At 37.7% G+C, this 23,484-nt stretch overlaps 1 protein-coding gene across 9 annotated transcripts in view; it reads right to left on the bottom strand.

Moving 5' to 3' along the window:
- The window catches only part of Parp11 (poly(ADP-ribose) polymerase family member 11), a 46,341-nt gene that overhangs the window by 6,267 nt on the left and 16,590 nt on the right, over positions 1 to 23,484 (bottom strand). For 3 of the 9 annotated variants that reach the window (XM_074076249.1, XM_074076251.1, XM_020183449.2), the window contains 5 exons: positions 12,447 to 12,575; positions 11,385 to 11,505; positions 8,793 to 8,868; positions 6,036 to 6,108; positions 5,827 to 5,957 (listed from right to left, as the gene is read on the bottom strand). In XM_074076249.1, the coding sequence (XP_073932350.1) occupies positions 5,827 to 5,957; positions 6,036 to 6,108; positions 8,793 to 8,868; positions 11,385 to 11,505; positions 12,447 to 12,572 (527 nt within the window). In that variant the 5' untranslated portion in view covers positions 12,573 to 12,575. Of the gene's footprint in view, positions 1 to 5,826; positions 5,958 to 6,035; positions 6,109 to 8,792; positions 8,869 to 11,384; positions 11,506 to 12,446; positions 12,576 to 14,098; positions 14,223 to 23,484 lie in introns of all 9 variants that reach the window. The other 6 variants (XM_074076253.1, XM_020183450.2, XM_074076255.1 and 3 more) reach the window with 4 other exon arrangements.

Here is a 23,484-nt window from a genome sequence, read left to right as displayed (position 1 = left end):
ATACCAGACCATCCTCCATTAAGGACAATCTGCTGAGTACCTTCTAGTTCAGCCACACCAGAAATGTGTATGGTTGGTTTTGTAATGGTGACATCAAACTGTGTCCATAACATGTACACTCAGCTAAAACTAAAACTTTGAAACCAGCCCTTGCTCAGCAGACTGTGTTCATAAACTGAGTGCTGTTGCTTAACCTTTACTTGAAATAGTAATGTAGAAAGTAAAAAGTAAGTAACAAAGTGAAATATACATATTGTAAACTGACACATTTTATCAACAACATGCAGCTAGGAAATATGTCACATTAAGTGACAATAGCAATGAGAAGATGTATGATATTCCTCCAGCTATCCAGCAATATGTATCAATATTAAATGTTTGTTTTGATCTAGTACAATTGTCTTTCCAGACCACTGAGGGTGATACTAGAAGGATGTACATTAAGGAAATGTTTATTTCACAAAATGTATATGCTTTCACTAAGAACAAACAATACCAACTTTCTTTTTTTAGAACTTTATGTACTGTCTCACTTTTTTTTTTCTACAACGCACATTTGTTCCTTTTATAACTAAGGGCGACAGCTTTTTAAAAAAGATAGTATTTGTTTTGACCTACTTTCAAGGTCTTTCTGACTACTCACTCACAAGACAAATAAGCTCCCCTTCTAGTTTCAACCCTTTCACAAATGTGATATGTCTTCTATACTTTCATCTAAGTGCCTGATAAAAATGTTGAAGTACTCAAAAAGAAAGCATGCATGCCAGCTAGGTACAGTAGCTAATGCCTATAATCCCAGCTACTCAGGAGGCAGAGATCAGCAGGATTGCAACTTAAGGACAGCCTGAGGAAAAAGTTAGCAAGACCCTATCTCAACAAATATGCCAGGCACGGTGGTATATACTTGTGATCTCGGCTACGTGGGAAGCGTAAGTAGGAGTATTGCAATCTGAGGCTGGCCTCAGGCAAAAATATGAGACCCTATCCAATAAAAAGTAAAGCCAAAAAGGGCTAGGGGTGTGGCTCAAGTGGTAGAGCACCTGCATAGCAAGCATGAGGCCACAGTACTACCAGCAAAAACTACTGAAACAACTTAGTACTGTCAGCATAAAAAAAGAAAGCATGCCATCAAGTTATTCTTTTAAGACTTCTAATGGTCTATGAATTTTCCTCCTTCTGCATCACCGGGCATATTCTGTCTTATCATAAGAAGCTTTCTCAGCCACATTTTAGAAATCCAGTTAGGTTATCTTAGGGGCTTTCCTGTCTGTCACTATGGCAATCCTGTTAGTTTGGCATTGGTGAATTCATACCAGTTTTTAAAGTAAAGATTTGTTTAATGCACAACCTTTAAGGTCAGGCTTCATGAGCTACAATGATTACAATCCATTCTACAAACCAGGATGTTCACTTGACACTAGATTTCAGACACAGATTAAAATGAGTCTTGTAAAATTCATTCGAGTCGCTCATGGACATTATCTGTAAACTGTGGATTAAAGAGCCTGGAGTGTGGGTGTTGATGGGCACGAAACACTCTGTGGTTCCTGGAATGGAGGGAGCATATCTGCCAGCTGGAGGCAGAGCTGGGCAGGGCGGTTAAACTTTGTATCTCTCACAACAAGGTTTATTTTAGTGCCCTCACTAAGGCACCCAGGAATGTGGACACAGACAGACTAGGCCTTTGGTGTTTCAGGAAGGCTGAAGTTGAGTTTCAAGATCTCTTGAACTTCAGTTAAACCTGCAAGGAAAGACACAGGACGATGCTAAATTCTTCATAACCCTGCCCACCTGTATCCAAGCCAAAATTCATTTCTGAACCTACTGAGAATAGACACCTACTTCTCAAAGATGTCTCATAATTACCCTTCCTCTCAGGACTAGAGTGCCAAAACATCCAAACTTTGTACGGTCTTCACTCTGCACTGGAGCAGGAGTATCTCCAGGCTCTGGATTGAGTGAAGGAAGTTTACCTAAGGGTAGACTGTGCTAGAAGAACATCAGAAACACTTGCAGAACTCAGAGGTTCTGACTCAGTGGCTCTGGGATAGGTGACAATTATCTCTACTTTTTAAAGAGCCCCTCAGATGACTGATATGCAGCCAGGTTTGCACATCTCCAGTCAATGTAGATCTACACTGTTAACCAGATAGCAACTTTCACTGCCTTATGCTTCCCAGCCCTGGATCAATCCAACCATCTCCCCTACCTGCTCTTACATTTGTATGGCTGAAGTAAATCACATAAAACCCCCCATGACTTCCACTAGACATTCACATGCTCCACCTTCAGCTAGACCCTCAACACTGATAGACATTCTATGGTCACATTATCTCTTCCTCCCCCATTTCCCACAGGGGCCATTTCAAATCTCCCCTTCTTCTTCTCTTCTTATCTGTATCTTCCTAGCTTGTCATTCTATGTAGGTGACTTAACTGCTTATTTCACCATGGAAACTAACGGGGTTGGGAAGGAATGGCGTAGTCTAGCTCCATTCTACACCCTATACCTCTACTTATCTGCAGACCTAACTGGACACCATACCTACCTCCTTTCTGAATTTCATCCTATCACCACTCTTTGGTGGCCTTAGTCCCCCAGTTACTCTTCCTACCTTTCTCCTTCCTGTCATTTAAATCACCATGGTCAGGTCTCCTATCACAAAATTAAACACACACACTCCAAAGAAGCCCACTCTTCCCTACTTATCTTATGTAGCTTCTCAATCTCTCATCCCTTTTACTGCCAAGCTTCCTGAAGAAGCTGTTGACATTTGCTTGTATACACCATATAGTGTCCACCAACACTACTTTCATCAAGTTACCAAAATTCTCTGTATTTACCTTACTCGGCATCTCTCTGATACAGGATCCCGCAGATGATACCTATTTGTGTAAGCCATTGCTTTCTTCCACTAGTGTGGTTGTTAATCCTGTCTCCTCCTTGGGTTCTCTCTTCCTCTGTCCATCCCTTCCAGAGTCTGGTCCTTCATCCTCCTTTCTTAATCTGCATGCATTGCCAGCTTGTCTTAGTTATTCCTGTAGTTTCTATGACCCCACTTTTTCTAACAACTGCACAGCCTTTGTCTCTAGTCTGAGCAACTCTCCTGAACTCCTGACCTACACATCAACTGCTGTGTATCAGCTGCTACTCCTTCCCATCATCCCTACAGACAAAGGCCAAGGCCTGTTCCCACCCACATTCCCTAAACAAACAGGCCAGAAACTTGGGAGGTACCCCTTCTCCCTTACCCTCCCCACTGCACACATTAAACCAAGCACCAAGACCTATTATTTTATATCCTTGACATCTCAAGATGGTCGTCTTCACTTCCAACAAAGCAGACACCACTTTGGTTCAGAGGCCATGCAATGTATCTGTTCAGTTTGATTACCAGAACAATTTCCTAAACAGGTCTCCCTGGTTCAAACTGTGATTTCTTTAAATCAGGACTTCTCAGCCGTATACTATTAATATTTTAGACTGAATGATTCTTTGTTGTGTGAGACTGTCCTGTGAACTATGGGATGCTTAGCATTCCATAGACAGCAACATTACCATCTACCATACAATATGACAACCAAAAATGTCTTCCATCATTGCCAGTGTCCCTTGGTAGGCAAAATTACTTCCACTGAGAACCACTGCTTCAAAATCTTCCCCACCATATGGCTTAATCAAATCCATCATTCTCTTGCTAAAAAGTATTACAAGCTTTTAACTGTCCGAGGGTGGGGAGAGGGGCAACCTGGGGACCTAAACTCCTTAGTCTAATTTTTAAAGATCTGCATGGTCTGGCACTTGCTACATCTCTGATTTTCACTCTGGATCAATTCAGCTCAACCAAAGCTAATGAAGACAAATCTCCCAGCCATCTTGGCTCTTCTCCAAACTCCTGCATACCCTGCCTTTCAACTACCTTTCTAGCCTACTGTTTCACCATTTGCTTTAATGTTCTGTTTTATTTGAAAGGCTCTCAATTTTCTATGTGCCCTTTTATATCAAAACTTTGGCCCATACTGCTCCTGACACCAGGGATGCCCTGCTTTACCCAACCTGTGTCTAGCTTAAACACCTTCCTTGGCGAGTTCTCCTTAATACCCACAACACACAGCCGACTTTGTGGGGAAGGGTGGACAGACACCCTCACTTTGTGCTCTCATGATGCCCTGTGCTCATCCCTACATTTCTGATTAGCAGTGGCCTGGCTCTTTGTCTGACCTACAGTCCTGAATATGCCGCTAAATCCTAAGTGCCTAGAAAAATGCCTGTCACAAAGCAGATGCTAAGACCATTTGGTGGAAGAAGGGAGAGGAGTAAGAAAGGCTTGCAAGAGCTACATGCAATCTAACTCCCGATGGACTCACGTGGGCCTGATTATATGGTGAGTCAGAGCTGACACAACAATGAGACCCACTAAGTCATTTCTGTTCTGCAAGGAGATGCAAAATGACAGGCTGCCCTTTTGAGACTGGGTACTTTGCACTGTCATGGCAGGCAGAAGGTTCTTTTACCATCACATTACCTAAACCATGAAAGGCATCACCAGATGAAAACTGTTTCCAGTGACATTCTTAGCATTAAATGTTTTAGAGATTGAGCAGTACATTTTTACCAGTAGGCTTTTACTGAGAACTAGTATGAGGGAAAACAATATGAATTCCACTTTAGAGGACTAATTAAGAATAACAAATACTTTGTTCACTGAGAAAATAAAACCAAAGGAGGCAGAGACTTCCACCTTTCTCTATAAGAGAACATCCAAACAAAACCTTCTAAAATTAGTTGAACTCAGTTATTGCCAGAACTAAATGTTGGTTTAGTGTAAGAGTCAAGATCATAAAAAACAAAGGCAGAAAGTCACTTATCTGACTATAAGCCATTATAGAATAATATCTGGAATGTATTCAGGTCTAGCAGTTAGGATCATGAAAGAATTCCATGTACCATTATCAAAGGAAGTAAGCCGAATTCTCAAGTATGTGGAAATGAAATGAGAGACAGTCTGTGATTTGCTTTTAGCAGCAATAACAATAACAAAAAGGGAGACAGATTTACATGTGGCAAACCTTGCTGAATGGTGAATCGGGATGACAAGTACCTGGGTTCATTAGATTAGACTCTACTCTTGTGTCTATTTTAATTTTTTCTGAATAAAAAATTAAAGTCAGCTTATAGTAAAAATACTAGAAATCAAATCCCATCTGCAAATATTTATTTAAAACAATTCAGAGATCCACTTATTTTGAGTAATACTTGTTATAAAAATGCAACACAACAGCTTAATTTGGATAATCTCTTTAAGTTTTTAGTAATGGGCTTTCTTTTTAGGTTAACTGCTTACTGAGCAATCTAATGGGTAATTTCCAACTTAAATCTAGCAATGAATTAACATCTTAAATCTACCACATAAACTTTGATCCAAGAAGAAAATCTGAAGGTGTGTTTTAGTTTTCTTTAAAACAAGCAAATGGCTACAGACTATAAGATAGTGCAACTGTTTTTGTTTTGTTTTTTAAGTTCAACAATGTTTCCAGAGATTTCGAATTCAACACAAAAGACTGAGCCAAGCCCAGTTATAACAGAGCTGCACAGCTCCTGAGACTGTGACGTTCGTGTTCTGAACTGTGAAAGGGAGAGAGCTTTTCACCTTGTAATGTCTGGAATTGAAACATTCTCTCCCACTCCTTAACAATGCTGAAGAGGAGGGCTGAGAGGTCAGGTCAAAGGATGGCAAGACAAAAAGGGCATGTCTACGAAATGAGCACAAACATTCGTGTCCAAGGGTCTTAGAGACAAGAAGGTTCAGAGCAGCAATCAACTTACCTGCAAAAGAACTCCCATAAGTCTAAGTTTTGAATTCTCTGAATTCTTTTAATTCGATTGCGATCCATTGTCTTCCCAAAGAGACTAGCAACTTCATTGTATTCATGTGTTTGATTGTGTAGAGAAACAAGCTGGAAGACGAAGTGGGCATCACTTAATTGTGTCCTTCGCTGTTCCTTCCCCAGGACAGCTGGTCAGCCTGCTCTTACCTGATAGGGAACTTCAGTATTCACATTCTCCCAGTGTGCTGGCATAGGGATGGCCTCATTTTCACAGATATAACTTCAAACAGCAAAAGACAAAGCAAAGGATCAAAAGCTGATTATAATTATTTTCAGAAACTTAGTCTTTTTTCTGAAGCTGAATTTTAGTTTTTCAGAGTATTATGAAAAATGTAATTAAAGTGTAACCCTTGGTTCCTTTAATCAAAAATATTTATTGAATGTCTACTACGTGCTACTTCTTAGATGCTGAATTGTGAACTTTAATGGAAACTATCCAACCATACATACTATTAAAATTAAAAAATAGCTGTTTAGTTCTATATTTTTTCAATTTCCAGCTATTTTAAATGTGAAGAAGATTTTAGCTAAAGAAAAGGAATTTTGAAGAAAAATTAAACTCCTGCTGAAAAGAAGCCAGAACTCTTATTTATCCTGCTTACTGTATAAAATTGAAAGGCTACCAACCATCAGATGTCCTCCAAGCTCTGACTCAACCCTAAACAATCCACTTCTTCTACTTACTGTTCCTCATTCCCTCAAACAGCCCACAGCAATTCACTTACTGCAGTCAGTCAGCAACCTGCTAAAAACATCTAACACGTTTAAGCCACTTGACGTGAACACAGAAAGGCAGTGAGGATAAGGGTTTAATAGCAAAAGGCTGGAACTAACACACCAGTTCCCTTGGTGATTAAAAGCTAAGGGAGAAAATTAATGAACTTTTTCAATTCATTTTTAGTTTTGAAAAAAATCAACATATGATTAAAAGAAGCACACAGTGGGGAGTTTCCCTCCCACTCCAGTTATTTTGACCCTTGCTGACTTCTTGCCTGAACTCCTGTTTTTCTTTACCTCACCAATTCTTATCCAGATCTTTCCTTATCAGAACTTAAGAGTCTTCCCATTCCCAGTGCCTGGCACGCAGAGCCTGGCACATGGCACACTCAGCAAATACTGGGTGAGTAAATCAATGCATACTATTTCATAGATGCATAGAACTCCACTGTGTGGTGCCATAATTTAGTTAACCAGACCCCTGTGGATGATCCTTAGCTCGTCTTCAACTTTTTGCTACTGTATTAAGAATGATACAAAGGACATGTTTGTCCACTTGTCATTTTACACACCCACTAGTCTATCTGTAGAATAACATCTTAAAATGAAATTTCTGAGTCAAAATATGTATTTATTCATGACTTTGATACTGCCTAAATGCTGTCTTTGAAGGTTGCATTTGTTAACAGTCTCTCCAGAAATGCAGAGAATGTCTACATTTTCCAACAACCACTCCAAAAAGGTGTGTTCTTAAACTTTTGGATTATTGTCAGTCTGATAACAAAAACAGTGTGGAATTAATCTGTATTTCTCTTGTTATGGATGTGGTTATTATGAGCACTGAAATTCCTTGCCCATGTTGGTCTTAGGGTTCTGAGATAACTTCAAATTCCATAGGAATTATAATGAGTAAAAAAATATTCTCTCAATCTTTTTGTCACTTTACCTAAAGCATCTTTCAGCTATGGAAAACAAAACTAAAAAAAAAGTTCCTTTTATGTACAGCCAGATGTCCTGGTGCACACATGTAATCCTAGCACTTTGGAGGCTGAAGCAAGAAGATTGAGAATTCAAGACCAGACTGAGCTACGTATGAGGACACTGCCTCAAAAAAAACCATGTTACTGTAGCCCTTGCCTCAGTGGATTCTTTATCAGGAAGCATGTGTGATCTGCCTCTGATATCTTGCCTGTAATAAATGCTCAGTCCTTTATTGTATTTATGTTAGTGAGACTGTGGATTTGAAGTAGCTGCTGAGAAAATACTCTCTATTCCATAGTAGTATTGGAACATCATAACACTCAAATAACTTTTAATCATGATGACACACTAGAAGCCAAAAATCTTAAGAAATGAATTGATAGAAACTTAAAATACTTATTTTTCTACTCTAATTCTTTCAGTTTCTTTCTTTTGCTTTAATCCTTTTAAAAGATCTCCTTGGAAGAAGCAACAGGACCCTACCTATGATTCACATGGTACTTTTTTTTTTTTTAAGTTTCTTTTTAAATTCTTTGAATGAAGGAATTTCAATATTTGCTTGAGGAATCATTCCAAAAAACAGAGGACATGCTATAAGATTTTCCCCTTCTATTACATTCCTATGAACAACAGACATTTATTCTCTTCTGGCATTTATACCTATTTGGGGGGTGGGGTGGGCTACATATATCCAGAAAACAAAAAAGAAAACCTGCAATTCAGATTCAGGGAGCAGAGAGCTGCATGGTTGCCTCACTGTGCAAGCATCTTCCTCAGACCTCCTTTCATCACTATACACTTGGCATTACTTCTAGGAGTTGACCAATGGGGATCAATGGAGTGGCCAATTACCTAGGATATATGGCCCAAATAATGGGATAGCTTTGTGAGAGTATTTCCAGTTAAAGCTCAAACTTCAGTGGGTTATTTTCAGGTCTATGGTAGAGACCATAAGGAATTTTGTAACTATCATGAACACTATTCTAGAGAACTGAAAAATATACAAGGAAAAAAGGAAAAGAATGATGGAAGATAATAATTGGCTGTTTTGTCAACAAATGAGAGGTTTAATGTTTAAGAGGCCAATACTGAGATCACTAGGTGACCTACCAAAACACTGCCAGTCTAATTTTTTTCTTCCAAATAGTAAGAAAGAGAAAGGAGAGAGAAACCCGCCCCTCTGCCCTTGTTCTCTCTTCCCAATACCTGAAAGCACTGATGGAGAAGGGAGCCCTTTTTATTAAGCGCTGCTTTCCAGTGGTGAGATTCATTTGCTTCATTTCTGTACACAAAGACAAAGGTAGCAGATAAACCACAGAAATACACTGCACTATAAAGTGTCATGAAGGTCAGTAGCCACACTACATGATGGTCGGGAATCACGTAGCTTTGGGAGTAGCTGACAAGCACAGCATGTTCGGATGCTTTGCCATGCATCTATTTTTCTACCATGGCATAAAGGTGCCATTCAAGGAGCACAACTTCATTGCTTGATGTAAGCTCACACACAAAGATGCTAATTTCATACACTGTTTACTATGCAAGGTCTGTTCCTTTTTGTATCACACTAGGTTAAACTGACACTATAATACAAGAGTTCTAAACTTGGGAAAGTTAAGAGTATTAGGAAGAGAAAGAAATTATCATACTAAATCTTCTGTTTGTGGGAAATGTACTTTGATTTCTCCAAAAATTTTGGAAATGACAAAAGAGATACTTTACCATTATAAAACTTGAACAACTCACAGAATTTCAAAAATTTGTACACTTCTTCCCTTCTCTTTAAACTGTATACCTAAACCAAAAACAGAACACAGAAAACCCGGCGAGACCCAACACATACTTATATAAAAGAGTCTAATGATAAAAGACTAATAAACTACAGGCATCAATTTCTCCTTCCATCTATGCCTCGGCCTTTGCAACACTTACCAGGTCCATTTCTTTACTCTCCAGTTAAGCAGTAATCTTATACAAGATTCTAGCCAGGTTATCTTGTCTATTACATCATTCTGCTCAGCAAATGCTAAAGTATGTTCTGCTCTGTCTGTGTGCTGGGAGACTCAGCACACACTGGCACTACCACCATTCAGGGGTAAGTGGGATCATCTCAGCACATTGAATATGGTACCTATGGTGCCAGCCATCGTCTTCCACCACTTCACAGAGAGAAACTAAGTTGGCTAGTGGCAGAATGACTGGGGCTATTAGCTTTTTGAAGTAACTTATGTGAATTGCTAATGTTACACTCTTGAAACAGTATCATTACATACTGTTTGGGGAGCTTGAGCTGTTGGTATACATGACTTCTATACTTTGATAAGGATACTTCTGATATACTTCATTTTCTCACAGGAAACCTTCAAAAAGTATAGCCTACTAGTAAGTATTCTTTCAGAAATGTGGCTTGCTGAATTACCTACAGAATGCTTTTACAAACTTCATTCCATTTCAAGAAGCCCGAAGCCTGTGTATATCCTATTGTTTCAGTATTGCTTCAAAAGCAGCACTTGTACACAAAATTAGAAACGTCTAGAAGACACCTTCAGCCTAGGCTGCAGCAGAAAGACAAGTTCAGGTCCTTTAAAGGCTGCCTACTACCCTAATGTCACTTAGCTGTTATGATTGGTCAGGAAACAATATAATGGTTTTAACTCTTGATAATCTAAAAGCAGGAAAAACAACTTTGGTGGGGCAGTAATTATTAGATGTGTGCTTGTATTGACCTCTTCCTTGACAAATCCCCTTCATCACTTCTAGGATGTGGCTTATTCAAGGGAATTTCCTAAGGCTTTCCTACCCTACCCAACTACAGCACACTACTACCACGGTCAGAAAGACACAGCCCGTACTAACTGGCAAACAGCAGCTGAAGGATAAGCTGTGTAGTAACCAAAAGGCACTTTTATTAAGAAAGCCCCCCATTCTATCTTGTTCACCTCAAAGCAATAAACAATAGATGACAGCTTAAAGTATAAGGGACTGAATCCAACAGGTTTTTCATGGGATACCTAAAAACAGGCCCATATGTCATGAATGAAATCCAAAATGGAGCTGATTTCCAGCTTAGCTTGATAATCTATGAAAAAGCCAGTGAAATCAGAAAACAGCACAAGGCAATGTCCCTTAAAGAAATAGTTCTGGCTAAGACAAGAGAAGGGTTCTTGGGCTAAACTTTGGTCTTGAAACAATCACCAGCTACCTATGACTTTCTCATTTAACATCTGTTTGGCCTTTAAAATGAAAAGCTTCTAGCAATTTCAAACCTATTTCTAGGCTGATGGGATGATGCATAAAACAAGAGCTATAAACCAGGTGTGATAGTGCAATCCTATAATCTCAGCTATTCCAGAGGCTGAAGCAGAAGGATTGCAAGTTCAAGGCCAGCCTGGGCAATATTGTGAGAACTTATCTCAAACAAAACACAAGAGGTATAAAGTATTTTGTGTTCCTTCAAGACAAGCATTCCATGAACTCAAAATATCTGACAACCTCCACATACATTAATATACATAAGCATATAAGCATGCTTTCATAAAAGGCAATGATGCTTAAGGATTTAAGTCTTGATTTTTTATGAGCATATAATAGCTGCGTGGGGGACACACTGATATTTACATATGTGCTCACAACATACCTTCATGAGCATATTTTGAATTTTTATACAGCTATTTTTTGTGTATAACAAAGAGGATTCTCTTTGCGGTTTAAAAGTACATCAGCTAATCCTGATTTTCACAGTTGGAGACTGCACCATACCAACATAAACGAATATAACTATTAGGGAAAAAAACATACCTGCGAAGTCTATCTTGTAGCTGAATTTGGAAGTGGTAAAAGAAATGGAGCCACAAGGGTTTGTTTTGAAGCTTTTTTCGATATCTTCACTGCTAACTGAACACTGAATGTTGGTATCCGGCTTTAAAACAAACCAGAAAGTTTCATTTACCAGCTATTCACATTAATGATTTATCCACAGAAGTGGTACTGTGGTAAGTGACAGAATGGAGAATTGAGGGAAGATTACTGTCACCCGTTCTCCTTTCCAACACACAGGAAGAACACAACTAAGCCAGCATACTAAAAATGGTTTAAGGATCTCAGTGAAGAAATGGCTGCTGCTGTGGTTCCCTTCAACAGTTGGCCATAGCCTCTTTTTACAAATTATTACAATTTTACAAATCATCCAATAGTTACATTTTCTAAGTGGCTCAAAGTAAATCTTTAAATAGCTTGTTAAGACTTAAAAAAAAAGAACTCAGGTTTTTAAATATGGGTTCAAATCTTAGCTAAACTTCCTCTGTGGTCTGGGCCAAATTATGTTAACTTTATTGAGTTTCATTTTCTTTGACTGTAAGACAGACTTCTGCTTCTGAGTTGTTGTGAGGACTGGGGATTTACTCAAACAGTAGGGTGTTTTCTTTGCAAGCTTGAAGCTCTGAGTTTAAATTGCAGTCCCATCCAAAACAAAACAAACAAACAAACAAAAAACAGTTGTGAGTATCCAAGAGAAAATATGTGCATGACACAAATACTTGGGATACAGAAGGTGCTTAGCATCGGTCTTGCTCTTCACCACAAAATCAAACTTGAAACTGCTCAGACATACTAACACCATGCAACTCTCAGTGATGCTGGCTCCCTGTCCACATAGTGCACCTGTACCGTTTCTTCTAAGTGAATTACTGTGAAAAGCCAGGAAAAGGAAAAGGAAAAGAGCTAGAAGAATTTTCTAATTTTTCTTTTGATTTCCTTATGTTTTTTTTTCAAGTTCTGCATTCATATCATCTTATACCCCAGCAGCAAGATACTGCTAGGTGAGTCAACACCCTTTCCGTTAAGTTCAAGGCCAGGAGATACCTGAAACATGTGCCACTTCCCACATTCTGCCAGGTAAAACCAGCCCCACTGGGTATCTGATGTGTCCATGTCATCCATTTCACTATCCATCGTTTTGAATAAGAATTCTTCTGCTTTGTGAAACATCTCCTGAAAAGAAGGAGATGAAAAGAAGGCAAAGAAGAAATAATTCTATTAATAATCAATGTGCTTTTGACAGATCATTTTATATCTTTACAAAGAATTTTACTTCAATATTTTTCCCACAGTGACACTTTAAAAACAGCATTCTATCTTACATATTGGCTCTGAAAATAAACATTTTAAAATACTGAATATCACTGCTTACAAGCTGGGCAAGTAACAATCATCTTGGCTAGGAAGTATCAGTGTCCATGGAGTCCTTCAAGTAAGCTCTGCTGACACCTACGAACACTTCTGGTTTTCAGTACAGAGTTTTATTTTATCATAAGTTCATATATTTAGTCAAAAGGATCCATTCCTCATTAACTGCTTAAGACCAAATGCATCTAATTTTTGTTTTCAACAGTAATTGTTTCATCTAATGATATGAAAAGTTATTTCTAATATACGCTGTCAGATACAAAAGGTTATATAACTCACAAATAATATGATCTAATTTTAATAAAATTTATCTACATTTACCCACATGAATGCTTGAATATACATATGCATATACATACACAGAAAAAAGTATAAATGCACGCAAAAACTTAGCATAGTTTCTTGTAAATGTTAAGATGATGATGATAACTAATCCTTATATGGCTCTTACAGTGTGCCAAGTGCTATTCTAAGAACTGAAGAGATAATGATTCATTTAGGCCTAACAATAATCTATATAAGAGAGTTTCTTTTAGTGTAAATGAGGAAACTGAGGCAAAGAGATCATACATTGGGGAAGTCAAGATTCAAACCTAGGCAGTCTGGCTCCAGGGTCTGTGTGCTTAAGCACCATGCTACATTACCTTATACTTCCTCATCAAGGGGACTTATAATGTTAACTATGCCAATTAACACATGCTCATACTAGCTTTGGAAAATTTAAACATTCTTAGATGTTTATATTGTGATGAAGAAGTCACCAGAAAGGGGTCAAAGAAGATTAAACTTTATGTGGAATTAAGCTTCTTGTCCCATTCTTCAAAGATTTTTAAATTATTTATTTAAGTTTGTACAACTAATATATGAAAACATTCTCCTCACAAAAAAAAACTGGAGTATTCAAGGCAAAGCTAAAGACTTGTTTGATCATCACTTGCATTCCTCATCCTTCTTATCTGCCCCCTCCAAGGTTAACCAATGCCGTCAATTCACAATGTATCTCTCAGATCTGTGCATGTGTGTGTGTAATCCTATACACATACAAACGTCAAACATCTGTATTAGTGACTTGCTAAAACTTTAATTTTCTATAGCTGCTTTTTTTTTACAAAGAATACATTCTATAAGATAAAATAAAAATATCCAGTTTTAATTTCATTATAAAAAATGTTCATCCTAGTTCCAGAAGTGTAGCCCAGGATACGTTTCCATTATTTTGTCTAGGCCACAGTTTCCTCCTCACAAGGCAGAAAATTCAAGGCTCCTTCCTTGTGAGGTGGTGGTTAGAACAATAGTAAGATAATGCAGTAAAGCACCAAGTACAGTACCTGAGCTCAGTGAAGGGGGCTCATTATTTTTGATTTTTTATTCATGTTTAGAAACTCTGTCCAAGGAATGCCTTATGATTATTTCCTTGTTTTTATTCCTTCATGTTTTAAAGTTGATTAGCTGCTAAGAAATGAGAAATAGAACACTCTGGGATCAAGAGCTTCAGGTTTGGAGCCCACTATTTTACCTTATGTATTTTAACTGGTTTAAAAATTAAGACTGACTGTCTAGTTAGCTATTCACAACTCCTGTTTCTTCCTTCTATTATTGTTCTTAACTCTGGCCATTCCACTGTGAGAAAGCAAGAAAGTGAAAGTGGATGTGACCTCAATTTAGCTCTTCTTTTGAAAATAACCAAAAAAAAAAAAATTGGAAACATGAACATGAAGCTAATAGTTAAGATAAATATTTGGCTATGAGGTCTGTCTGTATTAGGAAGGGATTGGAAAAAGAAAAGTGTCTTTACATGGCATACAACACAATGTGCATGCTCTGTTACACAACACTGTACCTAGGATTCTCACTTCAGGATACAGCTGAAAGTGTTTTTAACAAGACGAGTGTCATGACACTGGCCTATAGTCTCAGCTACTCGGGATGCTGAGGTAGCAGGACCACTTGAGCCCAGGACTTCAAGACCAGCCTGAGCAACCAAGAAAATGATTCAACAAAGTGTTTTCAGAACTCTCTAAATGGCTATGATTGGCTAGGCCAGACCTACCTGATATTTACCCCTATTCTGGAGAGGGTGGCACTGGGAACAGCACCACCAAATTGAACATTCCTAGAGAACTTTTATACAATTCTTTGTCAATTTACACCATTTTTTCCCTTCATAACCCAATGTACAGGAGAGAGAAGTCATTACTTGCCAGTTAAAGTCAGGGGAAAAACCCAAGGCAGAGAATAATACAATTATTTTGTCTAGAACCAGAGTTAGCAGTACAAAGCAGATTAAAGAAACCCGCAAGGCCGCTGGGCATCACTCTCTCTACATTACCAGGCCCACTGCCTCATTTGCACAGATGGGCACTTAGACCCTCTCTTCTGTGTTGCCAGACCTTAGTTTAATTGCTTAGCTTCACAGATGTGCTGGCTTTCCATCAAAAGATTCATTTCATAAGATAAAACCTTGTAATTTTCTACAGTAAGTTGCTCTCTAAAGGAATGGCTATTTTGTATAATTAGGCTCAAAGAGAACCTCCAGCTTAAATTAATAAAATTTAAATGCTGTAACCATAGTAATAATGGCTCTGCTTAGAACACATTTATAGGTAATAAAAAGAAACATGTGCACATTATCAGTCATGGAGTAGGCATTTAATAAATGTTAGATGAATGAATTAGCTCAGTCACAATGCCACACTCTGCCTGATTTTCCTGTTTTTAATTGGGAGATAATGACACTTCCTGCGTAGAAGGCTGTGAAGGGAAAAAAGTTCTCATGAAGCAGCAGAGCAGTCTGCATTTCCAAGTGTAGTGTGTATGCTGGTGGCACCTGTCTATAAAGCCATCTATTCCAAGGAGAATCTTTATTTATGGCACTGGGAACAGTCTGGATCATCAAACTGAAAAGCAGTGTGGAGGACGAGTTTCAAATCAAAACCCTGCTCCATATCCTGGAAAATAAGGCTGCTTTCCAGATCCATCATTTGTGTTCCAGTAAGATTTTTACAACAATGTCTAATTTATTTTGTTAGTATAAGCATACTACCTCAAGGATCATGATTGGTAATGAAAATGTCCTTTTTGGTCTCTATATAAAAAGCCAAACCCTGATATTAAAATGGGGAGGGAAGAGCTCAGTTGACCCTCTCCTCAGCAAATTTGTTTTTTAGCTAGTCAAAGTTATTTTTAAAAACAAACAAGTAAAGTCTAGAAGTTTTCTTAAGGGCACGCAGCAAGTGGAGAAATGCCCATTTAAGAAAATGTACTGAATCCCAGAACAAGTGAGTCTGTGGGACTGTGTTACCATCTGCACGTTACTCCATTGTGCCAGCTATTCCCAAAGTACCACCTGGGTGTGCAGCCAAACACGGGCTCCTCTCCCTGCACCTCCCAGACTAGTTTTATGTGGGAAGATCAAGCTGATGGAGCTTCTCCTGCCCTTCAGAGAGGTACAGAAGCTCTATTCTGGACAGACAACACACAGGACAATGTTCCTTCCTCTACCCATGACAGTCAAATAGTGGAAGCTCTGTCCCAGACAAGGCAGGCTGACAAAACTGTGCTGATTGTCATCAGTCCAGTTTGTCTGCAGGGTAGAGATTTCATGCTAAGAGAAGCAAGCCAAGACAACCAGGTTTTGCTACCATCCCCCCAGTGCCCAAATAGTGGGTATCATTCTGGGAAAAGAGGGCTCCTGTCCTCAGCTCCAGGGGCAGTGGCACTGGGACTATACCTAAGGGAAGGGGCAGGCCGTAAGGACAAAGAGCTCTACATCTCTGCCTGAGGTAAATGGCTTGATTTAGAAGAGAGAGCACAGAACTCCGTGCTGAAGGTCGAGATGGAAAACAGTGGAGATCTTGATGAAAAATAATTAAGGCTAGGCACTCTGATGGATAGAATGGCAGAACAGGCAGAAGTTTAATACTGAGAACAGACAGTGAAGCAGAGCCCTCTTGGGATCACATGCAAATAAATAATAGCATTAAATGTAAATGGATTAAATAATCCAATTCAAAGGCAGATTTCAGGATGAGATTTTTTTTTTAAAGATCCAACTATAAGCCATCTACTTTAGATCCAAAGATACAAATAAATGGAAAGTGAAAGGATAAAATATTTATATACTATGCAAGCAACAATCATGAGAGGACAAGGGTGGTTATACTAATATCAGGCAAAATAGACTTTAAAACAAACAATTATTAGAGACAACAGGAACATTCCATTGTGATAAAAGGGTCAATCCACTATAATGACATAATAATTATAAACATATATGACCTAACAACAAACAAAACACATGAAGGTAAGCTATCAGACTTAAAGGGGGGAAAAACAATTCAAAAATTGTAAGTTGTGTTATGAAGGCAGTAGAAGCCCCCAAGAAAATGGCCTGGTCTATGTACTTTCCTCATAGGTTTCCTGGCTTTGCAGTAAATAAGGAATGCTACTTTCAGTGGGCATGGTTATATGTGCTCGGGGGACTGAGGCAGGAAGACTGTTTAAGCCCAGGAGTTTGAGACCAGTCTGAGCAACAGTACAACATAAACACAGTGAGATCCTGTCTCAAAAGAAAAAAAAAAATCACTTTCTGACAGGGCCAGGAACTTCAGAATATTAGGGGGAACGTCAGGTAAAGAATTTACTCAGGTACTACAGAAGAAAACTGATGGAAAGTTCTTGGCCTGGCTTCTGATCCTTGAGAGACTTTTTGAAAAGTCTAATCTGAGATTCTTTATTTAAAATCCCAGAAAAGCAAATTTCCAAGAAGCCTACAGAGTCACTTTTTACTGTACTTTAAGCAAATAATTAAGCCAAATATAATGAAACTAAACTCATTTTACAAACAAATCAGTCTTACTGTGACTGTCTTTGGTAAAATTTGAGGGTCTGGAGAAAGAAAATTCATGTTGCAGAAGAAAACTATAGTTTACTTGTTATTAGATTCTAGTCTTGCTCATTTTTTTTTTGTATTTTACTGTTTATCTGCAATTTGGGCTGTATACTAAATTCTTTCTTAGCTACAAGTCTAATATTTCAAAATTTGCTCTGGATTTTCTGACATGAACTCACTAAAATTAAAACTACTTTGCCTGAAGTCCTGAACACTGAGGATGATCAACTTGATACAGGTGCCAGAGAAATGACCACCAACTGCAATCCAGGAAAAGCTCCCCTTTCCACCACCTGCTTTACACCAACTAAAGATGCTTCAAGCCAAAAATCTAAAAATCCTTTAGCTGACTATCCTCCAGACTCAGATGAGTTTATACATAGCTCCAATCATTAACTTTTGTTTCCACAAATGCCTCTTATTAAAGACCTGTTTGCTTAACTTTGATGAAAACTCTGCTCCTCTCCCAAAAGTTGCGGATTTCAGTACCCAGCTTTTCATAATGCATAGAAAATGAGGTAAAAGCTCATCAAGAAGGTGGAGGGGTTGGAAAACACTGTAAGACAACTATACTCTGTTATTGATAACAGGCTGTAACTTTTTCTTGTGCATATAGAACAGAGTCCATGTTAAACCACAGGCTAGCCCATAAAACAGGTCTCAGTAAACTGAAAAGGAATGCAGTCATACAAAGTATGTTTTCTAACCAAAATGGAATTTAATTATAAACTGGTAATAAAAAGAAATTTGGGGAATTCACAAAGACATGAAATCAAACAACATACTACTAAAAATATCCAATGGGTCAAAGAATAAACTACAGGGAAAATTAAAAAATATGTTGAGATGAATGAAAATAAAAACACAACATACTAAGCTTATAAAATGCAGCTAAATCAGTGCTTGGAGGGAAATTTATAGTTGTAAAGGCCTGTATTTAAAAAGGCAAAAATATTTGAATCAATAACCTAATATTCTACCTTACGAAACTAGAGAAAAAGAGCAAACTAAATCAAAATTAACCTGAAGGAAGGAAGGAAAAGATAAGAGCTGGGAGAAAAAAACAAAATGGGAAAACGAGAGAAATTTTTTAAGTTCTGTTTATTTGAAAAATAGGAAAATTTCAGCTACACTGCTAAAAAGAGAAATAAGACTCAAACTATTCAGTTAAGGAATGAATGAGGGGTGTGACTAAAGATGGTACAGAAATAAAAAGATTTGCTGGAGGCACAGCTCAAGAGAGCAAGAGAGCCTGCTTAGTAAGCATGAAGCCCTGAGTTCAAACCCTAGTACTGACAGAAATAAAAAGATTAAAGAATACTAGAGCAACTAATGCTAACAATTGAGATAACATACATTTCTAATAAATACAGTTAACTAAAACCAATTTAAAAAGAAACAGAAACTCTGAATAGGTTTGTAGCAAATAAAGAGATCAAATTAGCAGCTTAAAATTTTTTCTGTAAAGAAAAAAATCTAGTACCAGATGGCTTCACTAGTAAATTCTGTCAAATATAAAAGGAATCTGATAAAAAGAAAAAGAAAAAAGATCTGAAGAGTCAATTTCAACACTATCCCTAGCAAAATCCCTGCTGGTCTTTTTGCAATTGACAAGCTGACCACAAAATCTTTTGCTTTACTCCAAAGTCCAGGGACAGTGCTGTGAATTTCACTCTCTAGCCTTATTAGGAAATAGTAGGTTTTTTATTGTTGTTGTCTTGTTTTTAGCAGTTTGATTGAGGTACAAGTGACAAACAACAATGGGCACATACGTTAACTGCACAATTTGGTAAGTCCAGATGTGTAAATCCAAGACAATCATCATGATCAAAATGATGAGCACATTCATTACCAAGTTTCTTCATGCCTCCCACCTATCTCCACGCAACACTCATTTGCTTTCTGTCATTACAGATTAATTTGCATGTTGTAGATTTATATGTATCAGTTGTATAGTATGCACCCTTTTCTCTCTGGCTTCTTTAACTCAGCATGATACTTTGACATTTATTCATGGTTAATTCCTCTTATTGCTGAGCAGTATCTCACTGCATGATCTATCAGTTTTTCCATTCACTTGCTGACATACACTCTGAGACTTTGTGTAGACATATGCTTCTTTTCTCTCAAGTAAATACCTAGAAGTTCAGTGGCTGGCTCTTGTGAAAGGTGTTAATGCTTTAAGGAACTGATGAACTTTTATAATGTAGCTGTGTCATTTGACAGTCCCACCAGCAGCCTAGGACAGTTCTAATTGCTCCACATTCTCATCAAGTCTTGGAATGGCCAGTCTTTTCTATTTTAGATAGGTAGACATGTAGTAGTATCTCAATGTGGTTTGAACTTGAACTTCGCCAATGATTAATGCTGGGGACACCTTTTCCTACGCTTACCTTCCATCAGCATCTCTCTCTCTCTCTCTGGTGATGTTCAAATCTTTACCTTTTTTTTAAATTGGGTTGTTTCCTTTTTCTTGCAACTTGAGAGTTCTTAGCCTATTCTGGTCCAGGACATATACTTCACAAGGATCTTGTCCAGTCTCTGGCTTAGCTGGCATTCTCCTAATGGTGTGTCTCAAAAGTGCAAGTCTTTAATTTCAATGAAGTCCAATTTATCAAGTTGTTTCTTTTATTCATCAAGCTACAAAATTTTTAACCTGGGGGCCTGGGGGTGTGGCTCCAATGACAGGGCACCTGCCTAGCAAGCATGAGGCCCTAAGTTAAACCCCAATACTGCCAAAAATTTTATCTTGGAAATTTGTAGCTTTTTTTTTAAATGTAGGGCTATTATCTTTTTTAAGTTAATTGTATGTGGTACAAAGTATTAAGTTTATTTTATTTGCATGTGTATCCAATTACCCCAGCAACATTTACTGAAATAACTGTCCTTTTCCCACTGAATCTTACATTTTTTTTTTTAAATCAACTGTCGATATGTTTAGGGTCTATTTCTTGACTCTCTATTCTGTTCTATTAGCCAATACTGCACTGTTCTGATAATTGTGATTTCATATTGAGTCTTTTAAAAAGGCAGTGTTAGCCCCCCAAATTTGTTTTTTTTCACAATTGCTCTGGCTATTCTAGATCCTTTGAATTTTCATTGGAATTACATTAATCTATCTGTAAATAGGTACTCACTAACACTGAGCAATCCAACCCATGAATGAGTATTCTCGCTTAAGTGTTCTTTTTCACTATTGCTTTGTAGTTTTTCATGTATAAATCTTGCAAGTCTTTTATGTGAGATTCATGCCTAAGTGTTTTATATTTGTATACTCTTACAATCGGAATGACATTTTAAAAGTCATTTTCTGATTGTTGCCAGCATATAGGGATGAATTGGATTTTGTATGTTGATCCTGTATCCAGTAACATTACTAAACTCATTTATTAATTCTAGGACCTTTTTGGAGAGTCCATCAGATTTTCTACATAGGCATTATATCATCTGAATAAAGTAGCTTCATTTCTTTCTTTTAGTATCTAAATGCTTATTTTTCTTTTTCTTATCTTTTTGAATTATTCCTGATCTTAGGGAGAATGTAGTCTTTCACTATTAAGTTGGTATTAAAACTCAGATGTAGTGACACAGGCTATAATTCCAGCACTCAGAATTCAGGCAGGAGGACTGTGAATTTGAGGGCAGCCTGTGCTACACAGTGAGTTTTAGGCCAACCTAGGCTACATATTGAGACCCTGTCTCAAAAATAAAATGTTGTGTCAGATGTAGGTGTTTTGTACACGTGTCCTGTGTCAGGAGTCTCTTAAGACAATCTCCATGGCCAATGATTTGCTAGGAAGACTCACAGGATCCAGAAGTTGCTCTACTCATGCTTATAGTTTATTAGAGTAAAATGATATAGAGTAAAATCAATAAAGGAAAAAAGCACATGAGGTGAGGTCCAGAGGAAACCAAGCACAGCTTCCAAGTGTTCCTTCCCAGTGGAGTCACATAGTACATACTGAATCCTCTCAGCAAACATGCGTGATAACATGTGCCAAGTGTTGCCAACCAAGCAAGTTCTCCTGCGCCTACATGTCCAGGATTTCTACTGAGAGTCACACACATAAACATATGGAACTTTAAGTGAGTGAGGTCTTACTAAAGCCCCAGATCCCCAGAGTGAAAGCAGACATTCACTATACTCTCATCACTAATATATACACTTGGACCAATGGGTGTAATGTGGCTCAAGACCTCAGGCATGCAAACACATTTACAACACAAAGTATTTGCAAAGTTTAGATAACACAAGCTAGGAAAGGACAATAATGGAAACAAGGTTCTCTTGGGAAAGTGCAGGGAGCACCTCCAGCCTGCTGAGCTAACCCCCTTCTTCTGCATGTCTCTCATCGGGTTGAACAGGTTCCCTTCTATTCTTAGGCTGCTCTGAATTTTAATCAGGAATGGATATTGGGTGTTGTCTAATTTTTTTTGCATATATTAAAATCGCTGGGGTTTTTTTATTTTGGTTTGTTTATCTGGTGAGTTGCCCTAATTTCTGTTTAATATCAAATAAACCTTGCATTCCTGGGATAAACACCATCCGTTTAGAATTCCTACATCTATGTTCATGAGAGATACTGGTCCACAGTTTTGACTGATTCTGATACCAGGATAAAGACAGCCTTATAGAATGAGCTATAAAATATTACCTACTCTTCAATTTTCTGGAACTTTGTATAGCATTAGTAATTTCTTCTTTAAATACTTAGTAGAGCTCATTTAGTGAAAACCATCTGGGCCTGGGGTTTTCCTTTCTGTTTGATTGTTTTTTCACAGTACTCGTTTGAACTCAAGGCTTCACACTTGCTAGGGAGGCACTTTACCACTTGAGCCATGTACCCAGCTTTTAAGGTTTTCTTTGCGAGTAGATTTTTTTCCAAAATTTAAATTCTTTAACAGATATTAGGCTATTCATGCTATCTTCTTGAAGGTTACTTTGTGTCTTTCTAGGAATATGTCCAATTAGTCTAAGCTGTCATATTGGTTGACCCAAAGCTGTAATGTATCTCTATTATCCTGTTAATGTCTTCAGCATGTAATGATGTTACCTGTCTCATTCTCAATACTAGTTATCTAATGTGTCTGGCTACAGGTTCATCAATATAGTTGATGTTCTCAAAGAACTAGTTTTTGATTTCATTGATTTTTCACTGTTTTTGGTTTCAATGATTTCCACTCTAACCTTTAAGTCCCTTGCTCTTGCTTGAATTTCACTTGCTCTTCTGTTTCTAAGTTTCTTAAAAAGGAACAAGTCAGCTGATTTGTGACATTGTATCTTTTGTAACATATATGCATTAATTTAGCTATAAATTCCCCTCTCAATACTGCTTCCAGAGCATTGCACAAATTTAATATGGTATGTTTTTATACTATTATTTCTTTGGCCTCCGGTTTAATGTATGTTATTTATGTGCTAAATCCTCAGGAATTTTACACATCTTTCTCTTACAGATTTCTAATTTAATTCAATTTTAGTCAAAAGGCACATCTTACATGAACATGGATTCTTTTAAGTCTGAAACATTCTCTATGGCCCTAAATATGCTCTATCTTGTTAAATGGTATCTGTGTAGCTGGAAAAAGAAACATGCATGTCTTTAGCTGTTGGTGAATGGAGTATTCTACAAATGTCAAATAGATCAAGTTGCTTGATCAAGTCTTAAAACTTGATCAAGTCTTCTACAGAATTTCTCATATTCTATCTACTTATTCTATCAATTAGTGATAAAGAACCACTGAAATCTCCTATAATTGGGAACTTTTCTATTTTTACTGTTATTCTATTAGCTTTTCTTCATGCATTTTGAAGCTGTATTA

Source organism: Castor canadensis, chromosome 6 (assembly GCF_047511655.1).
Source record: "Castor canadensis chromosome 6, mCasCan1.hap1v2, whole genome shotgun sequence".
Classification (NCBI taxonomy): domain Eukaryota; kingdom Metazoa; phylum Chordata; class Mammalia; order Rodentia; family Castoridae; genus Castor; species Castor canadensis.
This window is presented reverse-complemented; position numbering and strand designations above follow the sequence as displayed.